The following is a 27,358-nucleotide window of genomic DNA, read 5'->3' on the forward strand; positions in this document are numbered from 1 at the left end:
TTTGTGGACAGTGCCGCCCCCTCCTCCATCTTTGCTCTCATCTGACACTGGATCCCCATTTGCTAAGAGGTGTGGCCCAGGTTAGAACCAGGATGCTTGCCGGTTAAGGATACGGGCAGGTGTGTAGCAAAGTGAGCAGGAGCCCAGGGCAGTGATGGGAGAAGACAATGTAGGCAAGAGCAAGTGGGAAAAATCAGCGAGTGAGAGGTCCCCGGGTGGGAGAGCAGAGCGGACCGGCCTTTGCTGATGGCTGGACACGTGCTTCTCAGCGTTGCCCCAGCTGATGCTCTAACGGAGGCACACAGTGGGAACACACCCCCACCCTAGAGTTCTGGTCCACAGAAGCCACGCATGAACACTGTGGTCCTGCCCTCATACTCGGGCCTGATCACCTGTGATGGAACGTGGATCAGGGGCTCTGAAAGGGTCTCCTGTTGGGAACAGACAGGAACAGCAGGACAGGCTCTTTCCAGTTGGTGGGAGAAGCACAGTGGGCTGGCTCCTGGGAGCAGGAGCTGGGGGGCCACAGCTCTGCCAGGACTGGGTCTTATGTCCATGGCAGCCCTGCAGGGGAGATGCAGCTTGGTGGACAGATCCAGAATGGAGGGTTCGTATGCAAACATTATGGTGTAGCAATCCTCTAAGCCTCACTTTCTGTTTGTGAGGAGCCAGGACAGTGCCTGCTCCTTGTGGGGCTCGGGGACGATGACACCCCCGGCTACACCTGGGTGCTCCATGCGGGCTGTTTCCCTTCACAGCCAGGATTCGTGGGGCTGGTGTCATTGCTAATACACACTCCCATATTTAACATGTTTGCATTTCGTGATCGGATCGCAATCCAGGTGCCTCTCCTCCACCTCCCCTCTCCTTGACCTTCCTCCTGGACACAGGTTTGGCCCTCCCTGGGGCACTTGCCACCCTTGGCCCTACTTTAGGGCAAGGTGCCCACCCAGGTCATCGCCCCTGCTAAGGAATAATGTCCCTAAGGCAGGGCCTTGTCTTGCCCTTCTTGGACTGCGCCCTGGAACGAGGATGCCCATTTGATAGACACAAGCACTTAGACTCGAAAGTGCGTTTGCGATCACCCAGGCAGTGTGTGTACACTGTGATTGTTAGTCACGTGTAAGAGTGAAAGTGATGCTTGCATTTCTGATTCAACTGGTTCCCCTAAAACGACTCTCTCATCACCACCATGTTGCACGATACAACTACTAACAGTAGTGGGGCTGCATTCCACTCATGTCCCCACCTGTCACCACTTACAAAAGTGCCCCCAGACCCTGCTAGGGTTTTGTTGAATAACCCGGATGGTTTCGTTTGCTTTTCTTCCCCACTGAGATGTGCAAAGATGCTTCAGTGGTGTCTTTGTTAGCTGACTGGAGGAAAAAAATATGATTAAATTGTAAATGTCCATGTGATAGAATTTAAACATTTTGATTGATAGTATCAAGTGTGCAGCAGAAAAAAGTAGAAACACCAGAGGAAGATGTTCAGATATTATTTTAGACATTCAAAGCCTCATTCTGTTGTCTACACCACATAATTCATCGTATCGTTAGTCGATATAGTGAATACTGCAATTTGAAGTTAATCAGGAGAGGATAAGATTTTAATCGCTCTTTAAAATTAGAGCTAAGCTTTTAATTCTTTGCCTTTAAAAAGCACATGGTTGGGACTTCCCTGGGGGTCCAATTGTTAAGACTTTGCCTTCCAATGCAGGGGGTGTGGATTCAATCCCTGGTCAGGGAGCTAAGATCCCACGTGCCTCCTGGCCAAAAAAAACAAAACATAAAACAGAAGCAAAACTGTAACAAATTCAATAAAGACTTTAAAAGGTGGTCCATATCAAAAAAAAAAAAATCTTTGAGAAGCACATGGTTGCCTAACGGAATCGGATGTGGTGTGTGCCACCTCCTTCCTTCTGTTAGAAGTCCACCAAGTCTTAGAGTCAGGAATTAGAGCCTCCACACTGAGTCCAGCCCCTCATGAGCTCCCCCTCATGCTGTGAACCCCCAGCACCCATCCCTGCTGAGCACTGCCTGGGACGGGCACAGCTGTCCCTCCTGGAGTCTCACCCAGTTCAGCACCTGAGCTCTGAGGTCGCCTCCCACTGAGGCTCCCACACAGCGAGCCCCCTGGAGCCTCTGCCCTCTCCAAGCTAAGCTTCAAGAAAAAGGTGAAATACTGAGCAAAAGCCCAAAGAAAACATGAGAATTCTTTTCATTCCTTTTTTTTTCCCACTGGGAACTTCTTTTCCATTTTTTTTTTTTTTCACTCAATGTTTTGCTCCCCTTGGAAATTAAGCTCTATGACTTGGTTTTCAGAGGCGTGGAATGTTCTGCAGGGTGTGTGAATCTAAGGCCAGCATCCTTAGATACTACGTGATGTACTATCGTAGGTACATCACGTACATCGAGGGATGCATCTCAGGCGTGGGTGTGAAATTCTACTCTTAGAGAGTACGCATCAGGCCATTTTACTCCTTCGAAAACTGAGAACTAAAACTACAAGGGCCTACTGTATAGCACAGGGAACTATATTCAATATCTTGTAATAACCTATAATGGCAAAGAATCTGAAAAAGAATAGATCTATGTATGTGTATGTATAACTGAATCTCTTTGCTATACACCTGAAGCATTATAATCAACTATATTTCAATTTTTTAAAAAAGTTTCCTTTCAGGGTAATGAAAAGTGTTCTGGGATCGTATAGTGTGGATGGTTGCACAACTCTGTGAGTATACTAAAAAGCATTGAGTGAAAAACCAAAAAAAGAAAAGAACAAAAAGAAAAATGAGAACTACTGGTGGGGAGTTCATGTGTGAACATGTGCTAACAGAGACCCTTCTTTGAGTGATTCTTTCCTAAAATGTGACCATTATTCATGCATCAGTATTGTAATCTCTTGTCATTTCTCGTCTCCAGGCAAAAACTGGGACCTGACTGCCGCTCTGAGTGACTATGAGCAGCTCCGACAGGTGCACACAGCCAACCTGCCACCTGTGTTCAACGAGGGCAGGTGCCCCAAGCAGCCCGAGCGAGAGCACCCCCCACCTGTGCACACGGCCGAGCGGCCCTGCCTGCCCAGGCAGGACGACATCGCCCAAGGTACCAGCTGAGGGACCCACCCCGCACCAGCTCCCCGCCAGCACGACCTGGCTTGCAAGGGGGCTGGGGTAGGGGTACACAGAAGGGCGAGGTCATCGCCTCCCAGCTGCAGGCAGATGGGGCTCTCTGGGCACCACACCTCATACTCCTTTACAGCTTCCGTTCCTGCCTCAGAAAAACAGGAGAGTGTGTCCACTTCTCTGGGACCCCCACATTCCTCCTGGAGTCCTGGTTTTTCCAGACCCAACATCTCTGCTCCCTGCAATTATTTCCCAAGTAGCATAGAAGCCTCCAAACCTGTTCAAGACTGATGTTCATCATCCCATGTGCTTTGTTTTCCATGTCTTAATTACAGAAATGAGAAAAGCTCATTGTAACAAAGGAAACAATACAAAGATATATGAAAGAAACGTAAGAGTTTTCTTCTCCACACCTCCCAAACCTCAGGGAGACTAACCAGTGGCCCCATCTTGTTCTGTCTCCTTCTTCTTCTTACTTTGCTTGTTCAAAGTGCAAACGCATCAGAGTCAAATGCACATAATGCACTTGTCAGAGTGCTTGTTTCATTGAACAACAAATCACAAACATTCTCTCTAAATATTTTATTCCACAGCATACGATCATTTTTAAACCATGCCTGTTCATCGTGATTCTGTTTTTTCTTGGATTTTGTTGGTGGTGGTGGTTTTTGACACTATAAGCACTGCTAAAATAAACTTTATACCTGTAATTTGTATGTACTAGTGCTGTTATTTCTATAGGTTGGCATTTCCAAGGTGGATTTGCTGTGCCAACACATGTGTTTTTTTATTTAATATCTTCAAAACTTCGTTCCCAAACACATTTCTGTTCACCCTGTGTGAAACTGGGTGTTTCCCTCCATTCTTGCCAGGACTGGGTGTCCTCATGATGGTTTTACATTGTTTTTCTACTCCAAAGGGCAAAAAATAGTGTATTTTAACTTTCATCTTGTCATTTGCTTGTTAGCCAGTTGGATTTCCCCTTCTGTGACATGCTTGTTCACATACTTTGCCCATTTTTCTATTGATTTGTTTGCATTTTTCTTATCAATTTGTAGCATTCTTTATAATGAAGACTACAAACATTTTGTGTATATACATATGTATACACATGTCTATATATACATCCCACTGTATTATTTGCCTTATGACTCTTCACAGAGTATTCTGCCTTACAGAATGTTTACATTACTATACATTCATGGCTAATGGGTGTCTTTTTCACTTTAGAAGTTCTCCTGGAGTGCAAAGTTACTAACATATGTTCCTATATTTGTTTTTAAATTTTGTTCTTAGGTCTTATAATCAATTTGAAATTTTTACGAATAATAGCTAAGGATCTAGTTTTGCTTCTCTGGATTGAGAATGAGGTATTCTAGCACATTTATTGAATAAAGCATTCCTTTCCCACTGAACTAAAATGCCAACTTTGCTGTATGTACATTAACTTCCCCAAAATGTATTTGGCTCTGTTTCTGGACTCTGTCTGTTTGTGTGCCCACCCAGCCTGTTACACTTGACTCTTGTAGTTTCATATAGTGTTACTCTCTGCAAAGGCAAGTTCCTTTATTGCTGTTCTTTTCCAAAACTTTTTCACTATTTTTGGATATTTATTCTGCCATAGTAACCTTAAAATTGGAATTCTGATTGGAATTGGATTGGATTTTTATTTTATTTTAGGAATAATTAGCATATTGTAATATTGTTTTTCCATTCAAGAACATTGCATATACCACTGCATTTATTCACATTCTGTTAAGAGTTTAGGCACAGAGAAAAGCAACTTACTTTTTGTATATTTATCTTTTATCCAGTCATTACATAAGTTCTCTTATTAATACTAATTGTTTGTTCTCAGAGAATATCTTGGGTTTTCTAAATATATAATCATAGGATCTGAAATAATTTAATATTCCTCTTAATATTTACACAATGAATTCCACTTCTCCTGTTGCATTAGGTCAACCCTCCCAAACTGTTGTGAGTCAATGTTGTCTGTTTCTGTTAGCTCAGCCTTATTATTCAAGCTACATTGGAATCTCTATCTTGGATTATTCTTCTATGCTTACTCTGTTGTCTAGAAAAGCCACACTTGAGTTAGAAAGTTCAATACTCATTACCTGTTTCTTCTCTTAGCTTCATCCTTTCCACTACGCTTTGGGGCTGTATTGGTAGGTGCATATGTATCCATAATTGTTAGGTCATCTGGCTCTAATATGCTTTGTTACCAATATATAGAGTGTCTCTTTGTCCCACATAATTGTTTTTATCTTTATTTTTTTATTTTATTTTTTATTTTTGGCTGCATTGAGTCTTAGTTGCAGCATGCAGGATCTTCACTGAGGCATGCGGGATCTTTCATTGCGACGTGCAGGCTCTTCATGTGGCAAGCGGGCTTCTCTCTAGTTGTGGCATGGGGGTTTTCTCTTCTCTAGTTGTGGCATGCAGGCTCCAGATCACGTGGGCTCTGTAGTTTGAGGCATGCGGGCTCTAATTGAGGCGCATGAGCTCAGTAGTTGTGGTGCGCAGGCTTAGTTGCCCCACAGCATGTGGGATCTTTGTTCCCCGACCAAAGATTGAACCCGTGTCCCCTGCATTGGAAGGCAGATTCTATACCACTGGACCACCAGGGAAGTCCCTGTTTTTATCTTTAAATCTGTTTTAGTTGATGTTAAACCTCTACTCTGCCTTTCTGTTGGTTCATATTTGGAATAACATTTTTTCAGCTGTTATTTCAACCTTTCCTCATCCTTTTATATCAAATGTGATATGTGATTCTTGGAAGTAATTTATCATCAGGTGTTATTTTATTATCCAATCCAAGAGTCTCTGTCTTTTAAGCAGTGAATTTAATCCACTTACTTTATTTTTATTATTGTCATATCTGTGCTGCTTTATGTTGTGTGTTTTATTTGCCATGCTTTTTGTATGTATCTTTCTCCTTTTCTATCTTTTCTGGCTAATTAAATTTTTCAACTGGTTTGAAAGTTATACATTCTCCTTATGTTATACTTTCCCCTGTTCTATTAAAACCTATATTTAGGTTTTCTCCCTATTAATTTTTAAAACTTATCAACAACTATATTTTACCCTGAAAAAGACATGTGTCTTTGTTTTTATCTTCTCCCTCCTGACTCCATGTGCCCTCAAACATATTTAGGTTCTTTTTGTTGTTGTTTAGACTACAATCAACTTCTTTATTTACTCACATTTATCTTTTGCTGAAAGAATACTTTTTCAAAGACTATTTTCTAAAAGAATTTTTGCATGATCAATCTCCTAACGCTGTCAGTACCTAAAGGAGTTTACATGACATACTTAAATTTTTGTTTAGTGGAATAAGAATTCTGGGTCCAAATTATTTTCCTTTAAAACCATTCCATTCCTCCATTGTCTTCTTGCATCTTAATTTCACATCTTCTAAGAGATTTCCTTGACTTGCTCTTCTAACATCCTAATTTATTCTTCACATGAATCCATTCTGTTAATCAGCATTCACATTATTTCATTCCAAATTAGCCTTTCTCATTATTATTACTATTTCACATTCTCATATTCTCTCTCTTTGAACATATTTACTAGGCTTACTTTATTTTTTTTTAAGTCTTTATTGAATTTGTTACAATATTGCTTCTGTCTTATGTTTTGGTTTTCTGGCCTCGAGGCATGTGGGATCTTAGCTCCCTGACCAGGGATTGAACCCGCACCCCCTGCATTGGAAGGTGAAGTCTTAACCATTGGGCCGCCAGGGAAGTCCCATCTACTAGGCTTACTTTAAAATCATGTCCTCCTTGTGCATTCTAGCCCCGGGTACTTTGTGGACTTTCTGTAACTGTGTTTGCACTGCTCAGATGTTTCCTAAGGTTTTCCTGTGAACACACAGCACCTTGCAGTTACCAGCCATCTTAGCTCGTGGTATCAGGAGAAAGGGACAAAGTCATGGGCTCTGGTTTGCCTTCCTGTGAATGAGAGCATGGGGGGAAGCACACTCAAGTTGGCGAGTTCTGAATGCTTTAATATGGGCTCAAAATGTTCTCCACTGGCTCTCTTCCCCACAGTTGGCTTTATTCCTTAGGGAACCTCTCAGATCATCTGTTCTAGAAATTGCTCATTTGCAGGGGCTACCACCTTCTATTTAACTGTCAGCTCACAGGGGGTGTAGGAGAGAAGAGGGAAGGCTCCAGGCCTGGCCAGCCCACCTGTGCCAGTCATGGTTGGTGCCCCGTCCCAGCTGAGCATGAGCATTGCCCTGATGCTCCTCCAGCTGGCTTTGGCCAAGGTGGGGTTGGCCCATGCTGTGGTGGTGATGGTTCAGGCAGTGAGCCACCAAGGGCTAGCTGGGGAGAGGAAAGGCACAGCCAGAACACCTGCCCTCAGCCCCCACCCATGCAACCCAGCCCACTCCCACTGTTCTGCTCCTGTGGGCTTCCTGGGTGGGTTAAGAAGACAGTGCTGAGTTGTGGTCACTGACTTGTCAATCTTGTTGTATTGTTCTTAAGTTCTTCTTCATTCTGCCCTTAGATCTGTCTCTGGTTGGAACCACCTCTTCTAATCATTTGGTTCAGTCTTTCCCCCAGGCCTTCTGTGACTGTGTGTTCCTTCAGAACCACACAGGACCTCCTCCTGACATCTCTCATACAGTGGAAATCCAGAGAGCTGACAACTTGGCAGTTCCTGCCCTTTTCGAGTGGCAAACAATCTAAACCATTCTCTCACCCTCCCAGGGAAGGGGCTAGAAGGATCCTTCTCTCTGTTTTCACACAGATTCCAGAATCAGGGCCTTATACTGATACCTGCTGCTATCTGATTTTTATCAGATATTATTTAAGGGGAAAAAAAAAGAGAAGTCTGTCATAAGATAATTTCATTAACTGAGCCTTGTGAACAAACATATGTATTTTTAATAAAACAGAAATTGTAATTTCTGCATTAGATCTATATATCCTTTAATTGAATTCTTCCTGAAATCACAGTGCCCTAAAATGGAAAATAAAGCCCTCCATATTCTAAATTCTAAATCAGCAACAATGACTCATGAACCAAATCTGGCCACTGCCTGTTTTTTAAATAAAGTTTTATTGGAACCCATAAAACTTTATTTATTTATTTGCTGTCTACGGCTGTCTATGGCTGCTTTATTTATTTATTATTTATTCACTGTCTATGGCTGCTTTAATGCTACAAAGACAGAGTTGAGTAGTTGTGACTGAGAATTGTATGGCCCACAAAGCCTAAAATATTTATATCTGTCCCTTTTAGAAAAGTTTTGTCTACCTGCTTTAAAATACACCCAGGATTTGTTTTAATCAGGTATAGTGAGACACGCAGACATGGACATGGCTATCTTAGGGGAAGAGGTTCTTATACTCACAGTTCCCTAGAAACAGGAGGCATGGCACACCCTGAAGGGACACACGGGGAAGCACCAGGGATGATCAGGAGGCCGAGGGGACAGAGGAAAACAAGGGCAGGAGCCTGTATTGTGTTTCTGTGGGAAAGATAAGGCAGGGTAAACAGACTTAGGACTGGCCAGTTTGAGTAATTTCTGTGGCTCTCTGGGGCATAGGGGCCATCTCTCGTTGTCTGGCACCTGGGCCTGGGGTAATTAGGGCAGGAACATGGCTTGCTTGTGTAAGAACCAGATAGAGGAGGTGATCCAGAGTATGGGCTCTGAGCTGGTTGGTTTGCATAGGAAAGATGTGCTCCTGTGTGAGTCCTTGGTATCTCTAAGAATTGGCTAATTCTGTAGGGAAATCTTCTCCCCATTCACGAAGGCCCTGGATGCCAGAGCCTCAAGAATACAGAAAATAAGAAAACAGAGTTAATACACATCCCCTGGCCTAAATCATAGATGGTTTTTTGTTTGTTTGTTTGTTTGTTTTGGGTTTTTAAAATTTATTTTTTTAATTGAAGTATAGTTGATTTATAATGTGTTAATTTCTGCTATGCAGCAGAGTGATTCAGCTATACATATGTATACATCTTTTTTATATTCTTTTCCATTATAGTTCATCACAGGGTATTGAATATAGTTCCCTCTGCTACACTAAATCATAGATGTTTGAGTTGGCTTTGTCAAGGGTTGGGAAATTCTGTCTATTCCCTCACTATTTTTTTAAAAGCTCTCTGTATTTTTCTGGGGCATAACATTGAGCATGGGAATTCCTGTTTTATTTATACTTCCAAAAGAAGGATTGCTGCGTTCATGTTTAGAGAATCAGTTTGTGTGTGTGTGTGTGTGTGTGTGTGTGTGTGTGTGTGTGTGTGTGTGTGTGTGTGTGTGACTACATATATACATTCATGGATATGGTAGTTGGGAGGAGTTAGAATTAGGAGTGTATGTTTCTTGTTATATGATCTTCAACATAATTCACTTTTAGTTCAAAAAGACTTTTTCCCTTCATGTGAAGTCTTCATGTGAAGACTCCAAATATTTAATATTTGGAATGGCTTAATAGCATCATATTACACTGCGAGTCACAACGTTTCCAAGGTCCTCATCAATTGGCAATAGGTGCTGATTGATAAGCCAAGAAGGCATATGGATGACCCCGCCCAGCACATTCCTCTGTTGGGAGTAGTGCGGGTTCACGTCACCTCGGGTGTTTGAGCAACCCATCGGGTCCCAAAGGATGGGGCAGTTCCTACTTTCCCAGATTCCAGAAAGCAAGAGATGTGACCTCAGCAAGGCTTGTGAGGGGCAGAGGGGCATGGGGTCTCCTCTGATCCCGCACTGGGGGAACTGGACCAGGCACAGGACAACCGGCTGGCCCACGTGCTCTGCGGCTCCTCTTCCACATGGACTGTTTGGTCTGCTCTTTCTTCTCATCCTTCTTCAAAATACAACATACTTACACACCTTGAATTCATATCAGAATGAAATTGAAGGTGTATCAAAACTATCCGTTTGATAGACAGACACTGTCTCTGAGACATACCATGCAAATACGTGAGGGTTCTGAGAATTAACTTTGAACTTAAAACTAACTTACCCCAGGATCAGAAGCCTCTTGTTTTTCATCTGCTTAGCAAAATTACTTTAATAGCAGTGCTGTACACTGCTCTTGCATGTGGGGGAATAGAGCTCCCATTCTGGATGAAGACATGGGCATGGGTTTCCTGCCAGCACAGGAGGGCAGAAGCATGCCTCAGAGAGGCATCAGCAGAGCACAGAACTTGACCTGTGAGCAGGCTAATGTGAGTGGGAATCCGTACAGCTTAAGTGGTTACACGTACTGATGAATTTGCCAAAGGGTTTAGACAATATTCATTGAAATGCCAGTCTGAATTTTGTTTTCTGGGCAAAACTGAAAGAGGACTACTGCCTTGCTTTTGTTCTTCATTATTACAAATATTGATTGTAAAAAAAAAAAAAAACCAGTTCCTAACATCACATATTTAAGAATTCTTTAGCTATTAAGCACAGGGCTTTAAAAAACAAGTATGTTTTCAAATACATTACTTTTTGGCTGTGACATTTAGATCAGATGATCGCCTTCCTAGTAAAGTAACTGTTGTACTTTGGAGATATTCTACACTGCACTTCTCATCCCTTGTTGGAAAGCCTAGGCAGAATAAGACCATCATTTTTTGAGACTGCCATGACAACAGAAAATCCAGGCAGAGAAGCATGTAATGGCTTAATATTTGTGTCCTGGGAATCTTTGTGCGGGATGTGTTTATCACAGTAACTTTAATAAAGGTGACCTATCTTAAAATACAAGCCTCAGTGGAGGAAGCCGAGTGGATTGCTTCTCACTTTAAAAATATAAATGCATAAAAACCAAGGCAGTCCCCCGTGTAGCATTTCATTCCAGAGGAGGGCAGCTCTGCTGAGCTGAATTCCATGTAACTTAAGACCCAGGAAGCAAGTCTGGTGATCTTTAAGGATGCTGAATATTTGTGTGGTGGACTTACCCTTGGCCTCCTTCTAAGTGGTTTCATGACTAAGTGCCATGTGCCAGGTTGTGGTGATGTTAGCCCAGCATGAGGGAGGCCTGCAGAGAACACTGGGAGGGTGGCAGGGCTGGTGCGGGGGGTAATGGGTGTATGGGTGTCCATGGGTGTGCCTCTGTGTGTGGGGTGTGTGTGTGCACATGTGTATGTGTGCCGCATGAGTGTGTCATGTGTGTTTACACATGTGTGCCATGTGTGCATGCACGTGTATGTGTGCACACGCGTGGGGTGTGTCATGTGTATATGGTCACATGTGGGATGTGTGTCGTGTGTACATGCATGTGTGTGAGCATGTGTGCGCGTGTCATGTGCACACGTGTGGGATGTGTCGTGTGTGCATGCAGAGGCCCACATCTCTCAACCCCCCTCGTCTCCCTCCCCCCACCCCCGCAGAGAAGCGGCTCTCGCGCGGGATCTCCCACGCCAGCTCGGCCATCGTGTCCCTGGCGCGGTCCCACGTGGCGAGCGAGTGCAGCAGCGAGCAGTTCCCACTGGAGATGCCCATCTACACGTTCCAGCTGCCGGACCTGAGCGTGTACAGCGAGGACTTCCGGAGCTTCGTGGAGCGAGACTTGATCGAGCAGGCGACCATGGTGGCTCTGGAGCAGGCGGGTAAGTACCCCTCAGGCAGGTCCGCCTGGTCGGGAGGAGGGGCGGGAGCGAGAGGGATGCGCGATCCGGCTCCACACGCTGTCGGGCTCGGGTGCCTGCGGGCCCTGCCCGGCCCTAGCCTGGCGCCGGTGGATGTGGGGCGAGGACCACGTGGTGCCCAGATCTCCTGAGTGTTCCCTTTGTCACTAATACGGCCTGGCCAGGTCAGCCCCCCTACAAAGAGAACCCCAGGCTGCTTTGCCTTACTTCTCTCCTTTCCCATCCAATCCCTGCCCCCAGCTGGGTGCGGAACAAAAGAGAAGAAAGACCCTGTGCTTGGAGAGAAATAAGAGACCCTGTCAATTCCTGTGGACACAGGCAGGTTAGGTGACCTCTTTGAGCCTCAGTGCTCCAGTCTGCAAAGACTTGGGGAAGACGGATGCCGGGCTGGTGAGGCTGAGCTGTTAGCACGTGCCCTACAGAGCTGCCTGTCTCCTGCCCTCCCCCTGCCCTCCCCCAAGCCCCACTCCCACCCTCACCGGCACCCCAGCCTCCAGGTTAAGGAAACATAAAATTTGACTTTGGTTTCCTCCCTCTCCTTAATGTTTCTCTGACATCCTGATGAGGATGAGATTCAGGGAGCAAACCAAAACTTGTCTTCTTTGGAGTGCCTAAGGATAAAATAACTAGTTCCAAACAAATTCTGCAACAGATGTTGGTTCTTCCTGAGAAGCGCGGCCCCTTTCTCACTCATAATCATTTGCATTGTAAATCTTTGCGCAGTCACATGTTCAGGGGTTTCTCAGACATGCATGTAGAGGATTCTATGCCCTTCCTCTCAGGCCCCTGTGCATCTCCCATGGGGGCACAAAATCCACACAGGTAAAGAGGGGACAGTGGTTAGTGGGGCCTTACTTGTGCTAGGCAACCAGGCGGTCAGGTCTCAGCGCAGGGCTCGGGGGCCTCACCCGTGGCGTGTTTGCTTTGAGAACAGGATCCGCAATCCTGATAACTGTGTTGGATCTGATGTTGTGGCCAGGGAAAAATGATTTTCTCGGCTGCTGCACAGCTGCCAAAAGCAACCCAGAGACTGACACCCACACCTGGCTCTGTCTTACCTCCAGGTCTTTGACTGATCAACAAACATAAAACAGCCTCTCTAGATTACCTGCAATCTTAAAGCCCTCCCTCTGGAGGCTGGTTATTTTAAAGATGCCTCTTTGAGAGTAATTCAGATGAGATATTTTAAACCAAAGAGTCACTGTTCATAGAGAAGGGAAAATTGCTTTAGGTTAAGAAAGAAAAAATTTCATGAGCTAATTTCTCTTGAAGGGTACGGCAGCCGAGCCCTTGACAAAGTTCAGCCCCGAGCGTTGCCAGTAGCACCGGTAATTGCTGCCTCATTTAAGCTGAGTCCTGGGACTTCCCTGGTGGTCCAGTGGTTAAGAATCCGCCTTCCAATGCAGGGGGCACGGGTTCAATCCCTGGTGGGAGAACTAAGATCCCACAAGCCACGGGGCAACTAAGCCCACGCGCCACAACTACAGAGCCCACGCGCTCTGGAGCCCATGCATCACAGCTAGAGAGAAGCGCAGATGCCACAACAAAAGATCCTGCATGCGTCAACTAAGACCTGATGCAGCCAAATAAATAAATAAATATTAAAAAAAATAAAGCTCGAGTCCTGGTAAAGGGCATGGGGTCCACCGTGCCAGCCTTTTCCTCCAGCTTTGTCATGCTCAGCAAGAGCCCTTGCTCCTTTGGAAGGTCTTTTCTGTTATTTTTTTCCATAGATCACATATTAATTTTTATCACTTACATTTTACCTCCCAGACCAGCATTTTCAAAGGGTGCATTTTACTCTAACTATCCAATTTTGGAAAACACCTTTTAAAAACCCAAACTTAAGGAGTTAAGATGCTACATTCGCCCACAGTACCTTATTTCCATCATGTGCCAAGAGGATGGAGAGAAGGGACAGCAGGGTGGCCCACCCGTGGCTGCGGACAGCACCCCGTCAATGCCGCAGGAGGCCTTGGGGAGGCTGACTGGTGCCCCGGCCTTCAGGAATGTGATCCCGGGCAGGGAGGGTCTGAACGTCAGGGTTCCATGAGGACAGGGAGGTGAGGACTGGAAAATCACGGAGGACAGAATAAACGTTCATTCCTCTCCACTCCCCGCCCCCACCGTCCATCAACTTCTCTGAACTTCTCTTTAAGCAGTAGACCCAATCATCCTTCAGGCTCTTTCTGTGCCCAGATCCTGGTGGAGATACTGGCTGAGGCCGGCGAGTCCCGCTCAGCCCCCCACCCCGGCTGAGTGAGGAGGCCAGGCGCTGGGAGGTGGCCCAGGCTGCGCCCCTCGGGCCCTGCTGTCACTCTCCGTGGGGCAGACAGAGCTCCACCGAGGAACAGTGGGGAGAAAGCTGCTTGGTGTGGCCAGGTGTAGCGTGTCCATTCCTCCATCCAGTAATTAGTGATCAGATTGTTGTGAATCAACCATTGATAATCAATATTATTTACTGTGTTCATGGGAGATGGAAATACAGATGTCAAAAAAATTTAGTGAAAAATATCTACTTGTTCAAGACATAATTCAAGTTGTGTTTGGAAGGAAATATAAACTCTGTCCCAGGGCCTCAGGGTGGGGGACTTCCCCCTCCCCGGGGGCTGGACGGGAACCCAGGGCTCATGTGGTCCAGAAAATGGGCCAAGGACTTCCCTGCTGGTGCAGTGGTTAAGAATCCGCCTGCCAATGCAGGGGACACGGGTTCGAGCCCTGGTCTGGGAAGATCCCACATGTCGCGGAGCAACTAAGCCCGTGCACCACAACTACTGAGCCTGCGCTCTAGAGCCCGCATGCCACAACTACTGAACCCACATGCTGCAACTACTGAAGCCCATGCGCCTAGAGCCTGTGCTCCGCAACAAGAGAAGCCACTGCAATGAGAAGCCCGTGCACCGCAACGAAGAGTAGCCCCCGCTCACCGCAACTAGAGAAATCACGCATGCAGCAACGAAGACCCAACGCAGCCAAAAATAAAATAAAATAAATAAATTTATAAAAAAGAAAAAAAGAAAAGAAAGAAAATGGGCCAAGAAGATGGCCTGTGTTGCCTATGGTCCAGCTGTCCCTCCCGGGGACCCAGCTCCACTCCCTCGGAGCCCGGCATAGGGCGGGTGTCCAGAATGGTCCCCCAGCTCCCCAAGGCACGTGGGCAGCCCCACCTGTTTGAGGAGTCTGTGTATCAAGTAGTGAAGCTTCACCTCCCACAGGAGAGGCAGTGCCATTCTCCTTGGGCCTTAAAACCCCGGAGGGCATGACCTACTCCCACCCCATGACAGTCGGGGGCAACAGGAGGGCCAGATTTTCAGGACATAAAACCGCTGACCTCCTGAGAGAGGAAGGAAGATGAGAATGCAAGAAAGCATTTGTTTCTCAACTGGGTTATCCTGCTGCATTCACATGTAAGGAGACACAGAGATCATGGGAAGTAACATCTGGCACCCCTTTGGGACACCCCCACAGTGTGGATGAGATGGTGTGATGCTCCAGCGAGTTCGTAGATCCAAAGGCAGAGGCATGTCTGCATACAGCAGCTACTGCACACACAGGACACTGAGGTCTAGACGTCAGAAAGTGTGGGGACACCTTTGAGTTGTGGTGTTGAGTCTGTCTCCACAGGAGGAGAGTTGGATTGGAGAAAATCTGGCAGAGAAGCCCTAAGATGTGCAGGTTTTCATGTGAGTCAGCCCAGACCCGCCTTATCCCAAGTCAGCTGAGAGGCCCCCTGGAGCCTCACTTCCTTCCATCTTTAAGTCGGAGGCAGGACAGCTGCCAAGACAGATTCAGCCAAGGCAAGCTTGACCTGCACTCCCACAGACACCCCATCCAGGTGCTGGGTGTCCCATCACTGCGAATGACCTGTCCCAGGTGAAATTGCTGCCCTCATGGAGATGAAGTTCTAGTGGGGAAGAAAGGTGATAAGGCAGGCCATCAATATGGCATGAGGCCACGAGGTAGGGGCTCTGAGGTGGAGGGAGGGAGCACAAGGCAGGGCTCTTGAGGGCAGGGAGGAATGAGCCATGGGACACCATCAAAGCCTTGGCACATTTAAGTAAGGCAGGACGCGGGAGCGGATGGAGTGAGGGCTGGAGGGGTTGGAAAGGAAGGTGAGAGAATGGTAGCAGGGGCCAGGGAGCACTCCTGAGCCTTGGGGTTCACAGTAGGGAGGCTGTGCAGCCCCAGGAGGGCTTTGAGAAGGGGTGGTGACATGTGTGGATTCACACTGACACGTCCTGGATGCCGTGTTGAGAGTGGACTCTGCAGAGGAAAAAGGAGCAGGAAGAATGGGGGGCAGGGGGGGTGGGGGTAGCTACTGCATTAACCCAGTGCCATGGGGGTAGCAGTGGAGGTGATAAGAAGCTAGATGTGAAGGCAGGATCTGTTTTGAGGAAAGACCTGCAGGTCTCGCTGATGGATTGGATGGGGCAATGGCAGAAAGAGAGGAGTCGAGCGTGACCCTGAGAATGTTGCCTTTAGCACATGGGTAGATGGCGGTGCCGTACGGAGATGCAGACCCCTGGAGGAGGGGTTGGGGGGATGGAGAAGCAAAGTCTGAGATCCTGGTGAGACTTGGAAAGTTGCTGTCCAGTTGAACATGTGGGTGTGGAGCTCAGGAACAGTCTGGGCTAAGGATGCAAATATGGGAGTTAGTGTGGGATGAAATCTGCAGGAGGGATGCGCCCATCGTAGGGGCCTCCCACAGCACCCCTGACACAGCCCTATGCACTGTTGGGTACCAGGTGGATGAGGGAGTCTGGAGCATGGGCAGAAACATAAGGGAGACAGACCAGGAGCAAATCATCACAGTCCCATTGGAGGAAATCGCAGAAGCACGTGCACAGCACAGTGATGCCCAGAGAAGGGAGGTCAGTGGCCCTGGGTGGGTGGGGTGGCTGCAGAAGGGCAGGGATATTAAAGGGAATCACAGGGTCATGTTTAGGGCAAAAATGTGCTCGTCTTTCTGCTAGAGAATTGTCCCATTGTTTTCTTTCATCTAAGTGTCTTCATGGGTGACAAGCAAAATGACATCTTTTCTTTTTTAGCATCTTCATTGGAGTATAATTGCTTTACAATGGTGCGTTAGTTTCTGCTGTATAACAAAGTGAATCATCTATACATTTACATATATCCCCATATCCCCTCCCTCTTGCGTCTCCCTCCCACCCTTCTTATCCCACCCGTCTAGGTGGTCACAAAGCACCGAGCTGATCTCCCTGTGCTATGCAGTTGCTTCCCACTAGCTATCTATTTTACATTTGGTAGTGTATATATGTCCGTGCCACTCTCTCACTTTGTCCCAGCTTCCCCTTCCCCTTCCCCGTGTCCTCAAGTCCATTCTCTACATCTGTGTCTTTATTCCTGTCCTGCCCCTAGGTTCTTCAGAACCATTTTCGTTTTTTTTTAGATTCCATATATATGTGTTAACATATGGTATTTGTTTTTCTCTTTCTGACTTACTTCACTCTGTATGACAGACTCTAGGTCCATCCACCTTACTACAAATAACTCAATTTCGTTTCTTTTTATGGCTGAGTAATATTCCATTGTATATATGTGCCACATCTTCTTTATCCATTCATCTGTCGATGGACACTTAGGTTGCTTCCATGTCCTGGCTATTGTAAATAGTGCTGCAATGAACATTGTGGTACATATGACATCTTATTTTAAACTGTGCAGTAACCACCCAAATTAAGTGGTCCTGTTATCATGTTACTTGGAAAAGGCAGAATAAGTGATTAATGGTCCCTCACCACTACGTAATACCACAGCCTTCCCTTAGTGATGTTCATCTGATTTTCGTCTCTGCAGGAGCTCAAGATTTCGTTTTTGTTTTTTAACATTCACAGTATTCATTCCCATGTATTTTTTTTCTGTTCTTAAATGAAGTCATTGTGTGGGGAGATGTGAATTACCACCCTGTCCAAGCTTGGAATAGGAACTTTGAACCGTATTCTCAATCCCACTGCTCCTGCGAAAAATCCTTTATCTTGGGCATCCCATTCTGGATCCAGCTGGAGATGTTAGAATAGCACTGGGCCATTTTTGGTTCTCCAGAGGCTGGAAGGTGCTGGCATTTACCATAGCTGGGTGATCTTCCACGGTAGCCACAGCTGACTAACAGCCCCAGGAATGCTCTCAACTGGGTAAGAGTCTTAACTTCCAGGACCAAACTTAAATCAAACCACTAAAATCTTGGCTTCCATCCCCTAGCCACATAACTAAGTCTTGTTGTGATTCAATTACGTGCAAAGTGTGACTGAATATGTGGGCTGAATTGATATTTAGAAAATGATAAATTTCCCATAAGAAATGTGAATGAAAGGTAGCATGTCTAGGGAAGATGCCTTGTTGAAGATGGCATTAATTCTCAGATCACAAAAGGTTAATTCTAGGTGTAGGAGATTCCTTCTAGATGAAGGATAACTTCTAGTGTCAAGATTACTTCGAGATGAAAGATGCGGTGCTGGCGAATTCACACCCCTGTGCTTCCCCTCCTATGTCCAGAGTCCTGGGCAAGGTGGGGAAACAGCTCCCCTGGAGGAGGGGGCTTAGGGTCTGATGGCAGCAGATTCTGTCTGGTTAAGCCTGGCTTCATGGGGTGCCCTATTTGACATATATGAGCAGTTAATTAGTGTTTAAGTTTTGGAAGATAATGAAGTGTCATCTGCCACACATGCTGATTTCCAAGGCATCCTCTCCCTGCCCTGGGAACACATTGGTGATCTACCCTGGGACATATTTTCTAGAAGGTGAGCGTGGTGGTGAAGAGGAGGGGGCTTAGAATGAGAATTTGGCAAGAACACTGTCTGAATTGTATCAAAGGGGCACCTTTTCAGGTGGCATTCCCACCCCGAAATGTAGGTGCTTTCCCTGATTTCTGAGAAGCCCCAGGGAGAGCCTTGAATCATTGCGGGGAGACAGCGCTTGTTACATTAGGTTCTCAGATCGTGAGGTGAATGGGAAAGAAAAGAAGAAATCTGTGCTCTAGACGATGAGAGTGGGATCAGATAAAGCGGCTTCTGTAAGTCACGGGAGTGTGTTCCCCTCCCTCTGGGCAGGACAGCCCCACACCTGGCCTGGTGTAATGTCGCTGTCTCCCTCAAGCTCAGGTCACACTTTCTCTCTGTCCTCCCATCAGCGCACGGGAGGCCTGGAGACCCCATCTCCCAGTGTGTATCAGCCACCCTGAGCCCAAGCCCGGCACAGAGATGCAGTTCTGCCAAAGGTAGACACACCTGCAGAGAGCCCGTGGGGTACCTGATGCAGTACAGACATACAGCAACGTGGGGCAAGGATTAAACGTGCCTGGGGACACCACTGAAAAGAAGTGCTCGTTCAAACCCCTGGGAAGTGACTGGGGATGAGGTGGCTGGCAGTCCCTGCACCAAGGTCCCATATCTCCAGGACTAAGGGGCAGTGACAGAAAGTTGATGCTGCTAAGTATGCCCGGCACGTCGCTGGTGTGGGTCCCCAGAGGGAGGGGGCAAGTCTGGAGGGAGGAGAGATGGTTCAGAAGTGACAGGGGGAGCAGGGGCGCTGCTGGTCCCTGAGGGGTATGAGAGGTGCATCCATATTGTTAAGTGTAATTATAGTTCATTTTTTCTCATAATTAGTGTTGCAATGTACAGGCAGACCTCTGATTTTTCATGTCTGGTTCCAGACCACTGCAGTAAAGCGAATAATGCAACAAAGAAAGTCTCACGAATTTTTTGGTTTTCTGGTGCATATAACAGTCATGTTTATACTATATCGTGCAACAGCACACTTAATAAACCAATGTACATACCTTAATTAAAAAATACTTTATTGCTAAAGAAATGCTAACCATCATCTGAGTCTTCGTGAGTCATAGTAGTAACATCAAAGATCACTGATCACAGATCACTGTAATAATATAATAATAATGAAAAAGTTTGATATATTGTGAGAATTACCAAAATGTGACCCAGAGACACAGTTAGAGAAAACGCTGCTGGAAAATGCTGCTGATAGACTTGCTCGACGCAGGGTTGCCACAAACGTTCAGTTTGTAAAAAGCGCACTAAAGCCAAGCGCAATAAAACAAGATGTGCCTATGTGCACATACTACAAATTATTTATCCATCATATTATGATGGACATTTGGTGTCATGGTCAATCCGGGCTGCCATAATAAAACACCACAGACTGGGCGGCTTAAACAACAGAAATGTATTTTCTATCAGTCCTGGAGGCTGGAAGTCCCAGATCAAGGCGCCAACTGATCCTGTTTCTGGTGAGGGCTTTCCTCCCGGCTTGTATACAAGCACCCTCTTGTCTTCATGTGGTCTTTCCTGTGAAAGACCCTCGGGGGAGAAAGGGAGGCAGAACGAGCTCTCTGGTGTCTCTTACAAGGACATTGATCCTGTTCAGATCAGGGCCCCACCCTTCTGACCTCATTTAACGTTAATTACTCCCTTAGAGGCCCCATCTCCAAATACAGCCACACCAGGGTTAGGGCTTCAACATACGAATATGGGGGGACACATTCAGTCCGTAACAGTTGGGTTGTTTCCAATTTTTGATTATTGTAAAGAGTGCCACTATGGAATTCTTGTACATGTTTTCAATGAACACATGAATATGTTTCTGAAGATATATACCTAGGAGTGGTATTGTTACGTAGTCCAAGCTCGTACTGCTCTCAGCACAACAGGCCAATAAATCGAAAGACGAATTGTTGGGGCAAGGGATAACAACTTTATTTGGAAAGCCAGCTAACCAAGAAGATGGTGGACTTGTGTGCCAAAAATCATCTTGCCTGAGTTAGAATTCAGGCTTCTTTTATACTAAAAGGGGAGGGAGTAAAGTCAAACACTTCCTGGTTCCCATCAGCCTCCGGAGGGGAGGTGTTAATTTCTTCCTCCAGCAGTTATTCACAGGTGGGCCTGGTCAGGATGTTTCCTGTGAGCTAAACAGAGGTATTTTAGCTTAATGCTCATTACCTGGGAGGCAGGATTCGCAGAGATGGGCCATTATGTATAATTTAAGCTTAGAGGAAACATCCCTCTAGTGATTAATTTGTAATAGAATACAAAGTTTCTTCCCTATTACAGTATTGCTGGATTATAGGATTTACATATATTCAGCTTTATAACAGTTTTTCAAATAGTTTTCTGAAGTGTGGATGTACCAATTCGCTCTTCCACTGTTAAGGGTTCTGGATAGTCCACATTTTTTGTCTTTCCATTTTGGTCACTGTGTTGGAAGTGTGGTAGTCCCATAGTGGCTTTAATTTTTATTTTCTGATGGCTGATAAAGTTGAGTACCTTTTCATGTTACTGGCCATTTGGATATCCTCTTTTGTTGGGTGCCTTTTCAGGTTTTTGCCCATTTTTACCTTTGTCTTTTTGATTGATTTGTGGGAATTCCTTATACATTCTGAATATGAGTCCTTTATCAGATGTGTATCACAAATACCTCCACCCACTCTATGGGCTGCCCTTTTACTCTCTGACTGATACACTTTAATGAACAGATGATCTTAATACTAAAGTAGTTAAATTTACCTTTTTTTTCTTTACTTTGAGAACTTCTATTTTGGTTTAAGAAATATTTGCCTTCCCCAGGTTTCTGAAGATAAAAACTCCTGCCTTTCACATTTAAATCTACAACCCACCTAAAAATAACTTTTATATATGGTGTGACATGTGGTGAAAGTCCGTTTTCCCATATGTTTACACACCTGCCCTGGTACCATTGTTGAAACCATTCTTTCTCTATTATGCTGCAAGGTAAACTTTGACATAAAGCAGGTGATTGTATATGTGTGGTGTGACTCAGACTTTATTTTGTTCCATTGGTGTTTCTGTCCTTGGAACAAAATGACCACAGTTTAAGTCTTACCATGCAGTGTAAGTCCTCCAGCTTTGTTTTTCTTCTTATGATTTGTCTTTGCTATTCACAGCCTTTGCATTTCTATATAAATTAATGTATATGAACTCTATATAGAATAATTATATATTTAATATGGAACCTATGTAAGTTAATTACATATAAATTAATCTATAGATCAATTGAGAGAAAATTGATATCTCTGCAATATTAAATCTCCTAGTCATGGGCATGGTATGTTCCTTAATTCTCTCACAAATATTTTTTAGTTTTCAAAGTAAAGGACTTGAATGTTATTCATTAGATTATCTCTATGCATTTTATGTATTTTTTTATTGTAAAAAACATCTTTAAAATGCCAGCAACAGCTGAGATATAGAAATACAATTTCTTCTTATTTATTGATCTTGTATTCTGGAACCTTTCTAAATTTACTTATAAATTCTAGTAATTTGTAGAATCTTTTGGACTTTCTAAGTTCATGACCTATAAACCGCAAAGAATGATAGTTTTATTTTTTCCTTTCCAGTTGGTGGGGGGTGGTTCTTTTTGTCTTGTTGCATTGGGTAGACCCTCCAGGAAATTTTTGAATTGGAGAGTTAATAGCAGATATCCTTGGCTAGTTTCCAGTCTCAGAGAGAAATTTGTACTATTTCACCATTAAATATGATGTTAGCTGTAGCATTTTTGTAGGTACTACATATCAGATTAAGGCAGTTACCTTCCATTCCTAGTTTGCTATGTTTTTATCATTCATAAATGATGTTGAAAGTTATCAAATGCTTTTTCTTCATCTGTTGAAGTGATCATATGATTTTCCTCCTTTTTTTCAGTACACTGGTGGATTATATTGTTGATTTTCAAATGTTTACCCACTCGTACATTCCTGGAGTAAACCTCATTTAGTTATGATATCATGCCTTTTGTATATAGCTAAATTTGATTTGCTAGTGTTTTGATTAGGATTTTGACATCAATGTTCATGAGAAATATTGATCTTTCATTTCCTGTAATGTTCCCATTAGGTTTTTTGGATTTTTTTGCGTTTCAGATAAACAACTAATACTTTATTCTAGTATAAGTATTCCTTTTTTTTTAACATCTTTATTAGAGTATAATTGCTTTACAATGGTGTGTTAGTTTCTGCTTTATAACAAAGTGAATCAGTTATACATATACATATGTCCCCATATCTCTTCCCTCTTGCATCTCCCTCCCTCCCACCCTCCCTATCCCACCCCTCTAGGTGGTCACAAAGCACCGAGCTGATCTCCCTGTGCTATGTGGCTGTTTCCCACTAGCTATCTGTTTTACATTTGGTAGTGTATATATGTCCATGCCACTCTCTCACTTTGTCCCAGCTTACCCTTCCCCCTCCCTGTATCCTCAAGTCCATTCTCTAGTAGGTCTGCATCTTTATTCCCGTCTTGCCCCTAGGTTCTTCTGACCATTTTTTTTTCTTTTTTTTTTCTTTTTTTCTTTTAGATTCCATATATATGTGTTAGCATACGGTATTTGTTTTTCTCTTTCTGACTTACTTCACTCTGTATGACAGACTCTAGGTCCATCCAGCTCAGTACAAATAAATCAATTTCATTTCTTTTTATGACTGAGTAATATTCCATTCAATATATGTGCCACATCTTCTTTATCCATTCATCTGTTGATAGACACTTAGGTTGCTTCCATGTCCTGGCTATTATAAATAGTGCTACAGTGAACATTGTGGTACATGTATCTTTTTGAATTATGGTTTTCTCAGGGTATATGCCCAGTACTGGGATTGGTGGGTCATATGGTACTTCTATTTTTAGTTTTTTCAGGAACCTCCATACTGTTCTCCATAGTAGCTGTATCAATTTACATTCCCACCAACAGTGCAAGAGTGTTCCCTATTCTCCACACCCATTCCAGTGTTTATTGTTGTAGATTTTTTGATGATGGCCATTCTGACTGGTGTGAGGTGATACCTCATTGCAGTTTTGATTTGCATTTCTCTAATGATTAGTAATGTTGAGTATCCTTTCATGTGTTTGTTGGCAATCTGTATATCTTCTTTGAAGAAATGTCTATTTAGGTCTTCTGCCCATTTTTGGATTGGGTTGTTTGTTTTTTTTGATATTGAGCTGCATGAGCTGCTTGTAAATTTTGGAGATTAATCCTTTGTCAGTTGCTTCGTTTGCAAATATTTTCTCCCATTCTGAGAGTTCTCTTTTTGTCTTGATTATAGTTTCCTTTGCTGTGCAAAAGCTTTTAAGTTTCATTAGATCCCATTTGTTTATTTTTCTTTGCATTTTTATTTCTCAACAAGGTGGGTCAAAAAAGACCTTGCTGTGATTTATGTCATAGAGTGTTCTGCCTATATTTTCCTCTAAAAGTTTTACAGTGTCTGGCCTTACATTTAGGTCTTTAATCCATTTTGAGTTTATTTTTGTGTATGGTGTTAGGGAGTGTTCTAATTTCATTCTTTTACTTGTAGCTGTCCAGTTTTCCCAGCACCACTTATTGAAGAGGCTGTCTTTTCTCCATTGTGTATTCTTGCCTCCTTTATCAAAAATAAGGTGACTATATGTGCGTGGATTTATCTCTGGGTTTTCTATCCTGTTCCATTGATCTATATTTCTGTTTTTGTGCCAGTACCAAACTGTCTTGATTACAGTAGCTTTGTAGTATAGTCTGAAGTCAGCGAGCCTGATTCCTCCAGCTGCGTTTTTCTTTCTCAATATTGCTTTCGCTATTTGATGTCTTTTATGGTCCCATACAAATTGTGAAATTTTTTGTTCTAGTTCTGTGAAAAATGCCATTGGTAGTTTGATAGGGATTGCACGGAATCTGTAGATTGCTTTGGGTAGTATAGTCATTTTCACAATGTTGATTCTTCCAATCCAAAAACATGGTATATCTCTCTATCTGTTTGTATCATCTTTAATTTCTTTCATCAGTGTCTTATAGTCTTCTCCATACAGGTCTTTTGTCTCCTTAGGTAGGTTTATTCCTAGGTATTTTACTCATTTTGTTGCAGTGCTACATGGGAATGTTTCCTTAATTTCTCTTTCAGATTTTTCATCATTAGTGTATAGGAATGCAAGGGATTTCTGTGCATTAATTTTGTATCCTGCTACTTTACCAAATTCATCGATTATCTCTAGTAGTTTTCTGGTAGCATCCTTAGGATTCTCTATGTATAGTATCATGTTATCTGCAAACAGTGACAGCTTTACTTCTTCTTTTCTGATTTGGATTCCTTTTATTTCTTTTTCTTCTCTGATGGCTGTGGCTAAAACTTCCAAAACTTTGTGGAATAATAGTGGTGAGAGTGGGCAACCTTGTCTTGTTCCTGATCTTAGAGGAAATGTTTTCTGTTTTTCACCATTGAGAACAATGTTAGCTGTGGGTTTGTCATGTATGTCCTTTATTATGTTGAGGTAAGTTCTCTCTATGCCTACTTTCTGGAGGATTTTTATCATAAATGGGTGTTGAATTTTCTCGAAAGCTTTCTCTGCATCTATTGAGATGATCATATGGTTTTTATCCTTCAATTTGTTAATATGGTGTATCACATTGACTGATTTGCATATATTGAAGAATCCTTGCATTCCTGGGTTAAACCCCACTTGATCGTGGTGTATCATCCTTTTAATGTGCTGTTGGATTCTGTTTGCTAGTATTTTGTTGAGGATTTTTGCATCTATGTTCATCAGTGATATTGGCCTGTAGTTTTCTTTCTTTGTGACATCTTTGTCTGGTTTTGGTATCAGGATTATGGTGGCCTCGTAGAATGAGTTTGGGAGTGTTCCTCCCTCTGCTATATTTTGGAAGAGTTTGAGAAGGATAGGTGTTAGCTCTTCTCCAAATGTTTGATAGAATTTGCCTGTGAAACCATCTGGTCCTGGGCTTTTGTTTGTTGGAAGATTTTTAATCACAGTCTCAATTTCAGTGCTTGTGATTGGTCTGTTTATATTTTCTATTTCTTCCTGGTTCAGTCTCGGAAGGTTGTGCTTTCCTAAGAATTTGTCCATTTCTTCCAGGTTGTCCATTTTATTGGCATATAGTTGCTTGTAGTAATCTCTCATGATCCTTTGTATTTCTGCAGTGTCAGTTGTTACTTCTCCTTTTTCATTTCTAATTCTATTGATTTGAGTCTTCTCCCTTTTTTCCTTGATGAGTCTGGCTAATGGTTTATCAATTTTGTTTATCTTCTCAAAGAACCAGTTTTAGTTATATTGATCTTTGCTATTGTTTCCTTCATTTCTTTTTCATTTATCTCTGATCTGATCTTTATGATTTCTTTCCTTTTGCTACCTTTAGGGGTTTTATTGTTCTTTCTCTAATTACTTTAGGTGTAAGGTTAAGTTGTTTATTTGAGATGTTTCTTGTTTCTTGAGGTAGAATTGTATTGCTATAAACTTCCCTCTTAGAACTGCTTTTGCTGCATCCCATAGGTTTTCGGTCATCGTGTTTTCATTGTCATTTGTTTCTAGGTATTTTTTGATTTCCTCTTTGATTTCTTCAGTGATCTCTTGGTTATTTAGTAGTGTATTGTTTAGCCTCCGTGTGTTTGTATATTTTACAGATTTTTTCCTGTAGTTGGTATCTAGTCTCATAGCATTGTGGTCGGAAAAGATACTTGATATGATTTCAATTTTCTTAAATTTACCGAGGCTTGGTTTGTGACCCAAGATATGATCTATCCTGGAAAATGTTCCATGAGCACTTGAGAAGAAAGTGTATTCTGTTGTTTTTGGATGGAATGTCCTATAAATATCAATTAGGTCCATCTTGTTTAATGTATCATTTAAAGCTTGTGTTTCCTTATTTATTTTCATTTTGGATGATCTGTCCTTTGGTGAAAATGGGGTGTTAAAGTCCCCTACTATAATTGTGTTACTGTCGATTTCCCCTTTTATGGCTGTTAGCATTTGCCTTATGTATTGAGGTGCTCCTATGCTGGGTGCATAAATATTTACAATTGTTATGTCTTCTTCTTGGATTGATCCCTTGATCATTATGTAGTGTCGTTCTCTGTCTCTTGTAATAGTCTTTATTTTAAAGTCCATTTTGTCTGATATGAGAATTGTTACTCCAGCTTTCTTTTGATTTCCATTTGCATGGAATATCTTTTTCCATCCCCTCACTTTCAGTCTGTATATGTCCCTAAGTCTGAAGTGGGTCTCTTGTAGACAGCATATATACGGGTCTTGTTTTTGTATCCATTCAGCCAGTCTGTGTCTTTTGTGGGAGCACTTAATCCATTTATATTTAAGGTAGTTATCGATATGTATGTTCCTATTACCATTTTCTTAATTGTTTTGGGTTTGTTATTGTAGGTCTTTTCCTTCTCTTGTATTTCCTGCCTAGAGGAGTTCCTTTAGCATTTGTTGTAAAGCTGGTTTGGTGGTGCTGAATTCTCTTAGCTTTTGCTTGTCTGTAAAGCTTTTAATTTCTCCATTGAATCTGAGTGAGATCCTTCCTCGCTAGAGTAATCTTGGTTGTAGATTTTCCCCTTTCATCACTTTAAATATGTCCTGCCACTCCCTTCTGGCTTGCAGAGTTTCTGCTGAAAGATCAGCTGTTAACCTTATGGGGATTCCCTTGTATGTTATTTGTTGCTTTTCCCTTGCTGCTTTTAATATTTTTTCTTTGTATTTAATTTTTGATAGTTTGATTAATATGTGTCTTGGCGTGTTTCTCCTTAGATTTATCCTGTATGGGACTCTCTGTGCTTCCTGGACTTGATTGACTGTTTTCTTTCCCATATTA

General features: G+C 43.4%; 1 protein-coding gene across 2 annotated transcripts in view; it reads left to right on the forward strand.

Moving 5' to 3' along the window:
• LOC118889320 (OTU domain-containing protein 7A) overlaps nucleotides 1-27,358 on the forward strand; it is a 382,992-nt gene that overhangs the window by 283,767 nt on the left and 71,867 nt on the right. For both annotated transcript variants that reach the window (XM_036841170.1, XM_036841171.1), the window contains exons 4-5: nucleotides 2,928-3,110; nucleotides 11,480-11,698. In XM_036841170.1, the coding sequence (XP_036697065.1) occupies nucleotides 2,928-3,110; nucleotides 11,480-11,698 (402 nt within the window). The remainder of the gene's footprint in view (nucleotides 1-2,927; nucleotides 3,111-11,479; nucleotides 11,699-27,358) is intronic.

Source organism: Balaenoptera musculus, chromosome 2, assembly GCF_009873245.2.
Source record: "Balaenoptera musculus isolate JJ_BM4_2016_0621 chromosome 2, mBalMus1.pri.v3, whole genome shotgun sequence".
NCBI lineage: Eukaryota > Metazoa > Chordata > Mammalia > Artiodactyla > Balaenopteridae > Balaenoptera > Balaenoptera musculus.